Source organism: Vombatus ursinus, unplaced genomic scaffold, assembly GCF_900497805.2.
Source record: "Vombatus ursinus unplaced genomic scaffold, bare-nosed wombat genome assembly UNPS02011353.1, whole genome shotgun sequence".
Taxonomy (NCBI): domain Eukaryota; kingdom Metazoa; phylum Chordata; class Mammalia; order Diprotodontia; family Vombatidae; genus Vombatus; species Vombatus ursinus.
The window spans coordinates 1,090,225-1,097,938 of NW_020951131.1; the positions used below are offsets into that span (position 1 = coordinate 1,090,225).

Below are 7,714 nucleotides of genomic sequence, written 5' to 3' on the forward strand. Positions count from 1 at the left end.
ACACACACACACACACACACACACACACACACACACACACACACACAAGGAACCTTTTCCCTACAGCACTGGCTGGAAGGAGGAGTGATGCTCTTGAGGGCTGTCGTGGGAAAGTCACATCTAAACTAAGTCCTTCCCCAACATTCAAGGAAAAGGAGAGAAGGGGGAGGGGGAAAGAGGTCAACAGAGACACAGAGATGAAGACAGAGACACAGAGATAAAGAGACAGAGATACACTTAGAGCAAAGGCCATAACTAAAGTCTTCCCTCCAGGTGTTAGCGATCTCTGGGTTTATGAGTCATGCTATGGACAGTGAGACCAGAGTCACCAATGCCCCCATGCCAGAGCTTCCCATAAGTTCAAGGCTGGGCAAGGGGGAGCTCTTAGCTGAAGACGTCCTCCTTTTAAGCTGAAATAGGAAAAAAAACACTGTGGACTAAAAACAGATGTTCCTATATGTTTTCTCCTAGAGAGTGAATGTTCAACAAGCAACATGAAAAGGACCCTTGCTGATCTCCAGAGAACTGGACAAAAGAACTTGGGACGGAAAAAGCCTGCAAGAAACATCATGAGATAGCATGCAGGACGGGGGTCGGCCTCTGACACTTCCTGGTCACACAACCCTGGGCAGTTCTGTTAGACTTTAGGGGCCTCCATCCCCTAGACATTCAAAGCAAGTACCTCCCAGACAGGGCTGCCAAAATGATCAAATGAAATAATGCAGGTTACATGTTTACAAGTCTTAAATCAATAGCAAAATGGGCAGGCACCATCAGAATGTTAAACTCTGTGAGGGCAAGAAACAGTTTTTATCTTAACCTTCACCGTGGGGCCAAGCAAAATGCCTTGTGTGTAACAGGCACCTGATAAATGCTTATTAAACCCGAGAAACTAGGGAACAGAAGTGAAATTGGGGGGACGTGAAGGTGACGTAAAAAATAAGTTTTGAACAAAATTTAAATGGCCAAATGGAATTGGATCCATTAAAAAGGAGACCAAAATCCAAAGCCAGCCGTGCAGCCCCAGAACCCAAAGCGCCTGCCTCTTTGAAGTGCAGTGGGATGCACCAGATAGGGTGCAGGGCATGACGTCAAGATCTGGGTCCACGTCCTGGCTCAGACACTTACTGGCTGTATGGCCTCAGGCAAGCAGACTGACGTCTTTGCTTCAATGTCCTCATCTGTAAAATGAGGACGTCAGAACGGATGGGCTCTGAGGTCTATTGAGCTCCAGGCTGTGATCGAGGGGCCTATGATCCTCCACTGGGCGTCTTCCCTGCTCTGCCCTGGATGGGCCCAAGAAATGGTTCAGTCTCGTTCAAGGGACGGGTCTGGGGAGTCAGGCAAGGCAGTCTTGGGGCCGTTCTAAAGGATCCCAGAACCTTCCAAGCAGCCTAGCACAGGGCCAGGAGCTGGCCACAGTGCCCAGACCCATCTGGGTCCTATGATGGATTACTGAGAAACCAGAAGGAAGAGATAAGCATCACCTCAACCTCAGAATAGCCAAGTCAGCATAATCAGCTAGGTATTAATATTGATAAACTTAACCCTTCCCAGCAACACGAGGATCTAAGACATCTCCAAAGGCCTCGTGATGGAAAACGCTAGCCACATCCAGAGAAAGAACTCTGGAGTTTGAATGCAGATCGAAGCAGGCTATTTGCTATTTTTTTTTCTTCTGTTGTGTTTTCTTTCCTCTCTCTGGTGGTTCTTCCTATTGGTTCTAATTCTTACTTACAACATCACTGATGTGAAAGTATGTTTAATAGGAATGTATATGTAGAGCCTATCTCAGAGTGCACTCTGTCTTGGGGAAAGAGGTGGCAAGGGAGAGGGAGAAAAATTTAAAACTCAAAAGCTTATGGAAGTGATTGTTGATAAGTCAAAATAAATAAATTTAAAAAAAAAAAAACAGAATAGGCAAGTCAGTAAAGAAAAGGGGAATTCTGGATGGTGACTCAATGTTCACAGGGAAGTAGGTCCAAGATGTTCAAAGTAAATTCAAACTGGTTTCCAAGGAGCACGTATTCTACGCTCCAGATTAGAAGTCCCTGAACAAGAAAGGTAATAAGGCCTGGTATTTTAATAGTTCCTTTTAAATTTAAATACATTATCTCGTTTGAGGACGAACAAAGACTACGGATCTCCAGAAGAGAAAGGAGCTACGGATGTGCTCACTCAGACGTGGCTGAATTCTCTCCTTCACATTCTGAGAAGCAGGGAAGGGCTAGGGACAAATGGCCGTGTGGAAAAGCGCCTCCTCCAAGCCCCAGAAAGAGCTACCTCCAATCTTTTCCCGTCTTCGTCGTAGACAGACACCGTGACCTCAACGTTCTTGGCTGTCGTCTTGCTGCCTTTATCAAAATCTCCTTGCACGAAAGTTACATAAATATCATTCCGAACATCACCTGAGGGGAGAAATGACACCTGTAAAGTCAATCCATAATGCATGGCATGACAGTGAATTATGCAAAATTCGCCAAACTGCTGTCTACCCTACCAGAATATTATAAATACTATATTAGGTGATTATTAAGCGTTTTCCCAAATGATGATGTTTTTAAAAGACAGGCTAATGGTGATCTTTATTCACCAACTGCTTCATTTTCACCTTGCCTTGTCAAAGAGAAAGAGAAAGCCTGTTGAAATTCTAATTATCTCTTCTGTCCTCTGTGTAAGACCCTGACACAATCAACCCACCATCAGAGAAGCCCAGGTTCAGAACGGGAGGGAATCTTAGAGACATCTAGCTCAACAGTGTCACTTTACAGATGAGGAAACTGAGGCATGGAAAATGGAAAATTACTGCCCAAGTTCCCACAGGCAAGGAGTAGGGTGAGAGCTAAGATGTGGAAAGAGTTCTCTGACTCCAAACCCCAGGCTGCTACCCCACTGTCCCATTCACCAAAAAAGCATGAATTTTCCCTGATTTCCCACTCGTTGATCATCTAATATTTGTTCATTTCTTCACTCGATAAACAGTCCAGTGATGAGACATTTGCACTAACCTGTCCACTCATGCTTGGATGTTAATCAACAGGAATGATTAAGTACCTACTATGTGCCTGTTTCTGTGCTCAATGCCTGGTTCTCTTCCCCCGCCCTCATTGTGACCGTCGGCGGATCTCAGAGGGAAATACGGCTATGAGCATCAGCGGGCCGTGGTGGATGGGGCGCCAGGAAGACCCGGCTCGAACCTCGGGCACTTAGATGTGGGACCGTGGCAAGCTGCCTCAGTTTCCTCACCGGCAAAATGAAGGGTTTGGAATGGGCAGCCAAGCGTCCTTTGAGGCTATGGTCCTCTCTCCGTTTCTCCTCCAGGCTAACTGCCTCCAGTTTCAATGGTTTCTTCATGGCTGTGTCCCATTCTCCTGCTTGTGCATCTGCCACGCCGCCAAAGGGCCCAAGATCGCTCCCGTTTTAAAAGTCTTCACGTCCCTGTCCTCTCTTCTGTTCCTGCTGACTCTCCTGGTGCGAGGTCACAGGCTAAACGCCGAGCATCGAAGGCAGAAGAAAAGAGGATTCTCCTTCTTTTCCTCCCTCCCAGGCCGAAAGCGCCAGGAGTCAGCTCGAGCTCAGCCCACTCGGCATCCCCTCGCTTCCCTGAAGCCGAGGTCACCCGGCCTCTGGGCCCTGCCTTTGCTGAGGTCGTCACACAGATGAGGAGCGTTGCACAAGTTCAGTCCCTGTGTGGGCCAGGAGCTCACCGGCTCCTCCCATGTGTGCTCCTCCTTCCAAAACCACCAGCTCCACCAGTGGCACCACCGTCCACCCCATCGTCCACGCGTGACTCTGAGTACTTGACTTTGTGCCGTCTCCCACCTTTTAGAACCATTAAGTTGCCAAGTCTCACAATTCTCTCCTCGCCGCCTCCTCACCCCCCTGCCTTCGACATTCTAGCAGTCATTCTCTGTTCTATTCTTCCCGTCTCTGCACCCCTCCAATCTGTCCCTCCTGACTCAGAGGAATCATCCTTAAGCATCATAGCATCGCAACTAGAAGCTGGGAGGCCGGCTTCATCTTCCCCCTTTATTCTACAGAAGGAAAAATCAAGTCCGGAAAAGAAGAAACACCTTGCCCACGGCGGCCCTGCTCACTAGAGGCAGAGCCAGGCTCAAACCCAGGTCCTAATCTCAAAGACTCCTGCCTAGACCCCATGCGGCCTGCTCAAGACATTGCTCTTGTCAAAACCTGCAATGACGACCTATGGTTGACCGAGTAGAGTTCAAATGCCTTCATCTGGCATTCCAGGCTTTCAACAAACAGATGCTGGCCAAGCTTTCCTTCCTTCTCTCTTAACGCCCCTCAAGCAAACTGCCCTTCTTCATCTGCCTTCAGCGCGCCATGCTTTTCCTACTTCCTGCCTTCAATCTTTCCACTCCCTGTGTCCCACCCCTGGTCTTTTAATGTCCAACTCAAGAGCTCTCTCCTTCAGAAATTCTCTGTAGCGGATCACAGCTACCTCTCTCACCCCAAGAGCCCCTCACCCTCCGCTTGTGCCTCGCCTCTACGCTCCGGTGCTATTTTCTAAGAGGGGTATTATCTTATCGGTTGATGCCCCATTAGACCATAAACTTCAAGAGGGCAGGAACTGAGTCTCAACTTCACTTTGTATCATCACTTGTATCTGACATAGCTCCCAGAACACAGAAGGCGCTGAGCAAATATTGGTTCAGACAAACTGAACAAACATTTTAAATCTATAACCAGGACAACACGGCAAGGGAGCAAAGTGATTTTTCGAGGAGCGCGCGATGGCAAACAGACTCTGGGCCTCCCAGGCCGGTCACCGATGACCGAGGCCCCAGTGGTCTTTCACCTTCAGATCGAGGCAAACCCCGTGCAATCCACCTGCGTTTGGCAATATCTCCTTCAGGCAGAGAGGGGTGAGGCCATAGTAAGATCACATCTCAGGGCCAGTTTTTATATTGTGATTCTTAATGATTCTCCTTTGGCTTCTGGTGTCTTGTCTTCTGCTGCTCAAAACAAGTGCCCTAACAGAAGAAAGGATGGAATTTGGATGTTGGGGGAGGAGAGAAGGATACCATATTCATGTGTATGGAGAAGACTTTTGGGAATCTGTTCCACAGCAAGGATCAAATCAGGCCACACTTAAATAAATTCACTGAGACCATTCACTGGAAGGACAAATACTGAAGTTGAAGCTTCAGTACTTTGGCCATTGGAAAAGACCCTGATGTTGGGAAAGACTGAAGGCAAAAGGAGAAGAGGATGGCAGAGGATGAGATGGATGGATGGTGTCATGGAAGCAACAGACACGAGCTTGGACAGACTCGGAGAGATGGTGGAGGATACAAGTGCTACGGTTCAAGGGGTCATGGGGTGTCAGCCATGACTGAAAGACTGAACTACAATACAGATCATCGACTACCAGATCAAACACAACAGCTGAAGCGGACTGAACAGAGCCAGCTCAGAGCTGGCAGTGAAGAGGGAAGAACCCGAGGGATGGGGCCGTGTGTACCAGCTCCCCAGCTGCCCACCGCCGGACACCAGCCAGGCTCTATTTAGCGAGCACCTACTCAGTACTCGGCACCGCAGCAAGGACAGAGAGCCCCTTCCTTTCCAGCCTCGGGCCTGCATTCTGCTAATTCACTAGCCCTCTGGACCTCCGTCACACTTACCGGGCATAATGATCTCAGGAAAGCCCATTTTCCGAGCAACTGCAGTGGTTCTGTCCACCAAGTGGGGAAATTCTTTGCGAATCTGGCGAATATCTCCTGGGAGAAGCTTCAACGTTACCCATAATCCTAAGGCAAAAAAATCAGGGTTTTAGCGAAATAGACACTAAAAGATTTGGTTTGGTTTTTTTTGTTTGTTTCTTTTTCAAGTCAGAATTGGAACTCAGGTTTTCTGCGTCCAGAATCAGTACTTTTATAATTGTACTACTAGCACTATTCAAGCAAAAGTCTTTGGAAACACAATTGTCGCTGGTGGTGGGGTGGGGGCGGGGGATGGAGGCCGCCATGGCATTTGGGAGCACCTGCTCCCGATGACAAATGATTCTGAAGCACATGGCAGGACTGCTCAGGGAGTAGGCTGCAAAGAGTGGCATTTGCATCTCAGCCAAGAAGGAGGAATGCAGGGGAGGACCTCGAACCCAAGTCTGACATTTCTACAAAGAATCATGAAAGTCCCAAAGAGGGGGGCATGTCCGAGAGTCCAACCAACCCAGGGGACAATTTTTGCTTTCACAAAACCCTTCTTTCAAAAGAGTCAACAAAAATGTCTTGTGTGTGTCGTGGGTGCAGACAACGGCACTGAGTGCTGACTGGGGGACAAAGCTTAGCCAAGGCACCACCCCTGACCTCATGGTGCTCACAGCCTCCTCGGGTATACAGCCCCAGGAAAACAGAAGCAAGGCCTAGTTCATTGTAAGACAATCGTAATAATAATAATAACTAACATCTGTATAGCACATTAAAGTGTGCAAGGCACTTTACAAATATCATCTCATTTGAACCTTACAACAACCCTGGAGGTAGGTGCTATTATTGTCCCCATTTTACAGATGAGGAAACTGAGGCAAACAGAGGTGAGGTGATTTGCTCAGAGTCACACAGCTAGTAAGTGTCTGAGGCTGACTCCAAGCCCAGAGTTCTGCTCACCATGGCACTGCCTAGTGGCACTGAGAACTTGAAAGGACCTCGTTTTACAAATGAGGAAACTGAGGCCCCAGTGACTTGGTTGATTGAGGTCACACACACCTGGAAGAGGCTCTAACTCCAAAACCCAGCCCTCTGTCCCGTGCACCATTTATAAGGAGTCTGCAGAGGAAAGTGTGCCTCCCTCCCAGGTTTAAACCAACACCCTCCCCCTTCACAGGACACTCCCTAGCTGACATCCGCTTCCATGTTCCTCCTCAGCAGAAGCAAAGACTGGCTTCCCAGAAGGAACGCCGGCTCCCCAGCACAGCACGACACACCAAGATGGCGCAGGGCATCGAGGCTGGGGTCCGTCATGCTCTCTTCGGGAAGATTTTAAAATGTTGTGTCTCAGTGGAGTCTGTGGCCCCCTGAGAGTATCATGAATAACACAGGGAGCTCAGTCCTCAGAGATCGGAACACTGTCCGTACATATGGAAGGGAGGCCAAGGAGCCTGGTCAGACCCCCTCCTCTTGTAGACAATGGAAGGCGGGCCAAGCCGACCCCAGAGCTTCATAGGGAGAAGAACGAGGTGGGAGACAATGGCAAAGAGGCAGAAAGAAAGATGCTCTCACTCGTCGGTGAAGGCACCTTGCAAGAAACACCATCCATGGGACTGAGCAAAGTGCCCCAGATGGAAGGATGAGCACACACCTGTCTCCTCATTCTTCTTCCTACTGTCACTACTACTACTACTACTACTACTACTACTACTACTACTACTACTACTACTACTACTACTACTTCTACTACTGCTGCTACTACTACTGCTGCTACTACTACTACTGCTACTACTGCTACTACTACTGCTGCTACTACTACTGCTACTACTACTACTACTGCTACTACTGCTGCTACTACTACTGCTACTACTACTACTGCTACTACTGCTGTTACTACTACTACTACTACTACTACTACTGCTACTACTGTTGCTATTACTATTACTGCTACTACTGCTACTACTGCTATTACTACTGCTGCTACTACTACTGCTGCTGCTACTACTGCTACTACTACTACTACTGCTACTACTGCTGCTATTACT

General features: G+C 48.3%; 1 protein-coding gene across 1 annotated transcript in view; it reads right to left on the minus strand.

Annotated features, from left to right (window-relative positions):
- DOCK1 (dedicator of cytokinesis 1) overlaps positions 1-7,714 on the minus strand; it is a 523,683-nt gene that overhangs the window by 485,230 nt on the left and 30,739 nt on the right. Inside the window, exons 12-13 of the mRNA XM_027855939.1 lie at positions 5,646-5,771; positions 2,284-2,408 (exon numbers count right to left, since the gene is read on the minus strand). Coding sequence (XP_027711740.1) covers positions 2,284-2,408; positions 5,646-5,771 — 251 coding nt within the window. The remainder of the gene's footprint in view (positions 1-2,283; positions 2,409-5,645; positions 5,772-7,714) is intronic.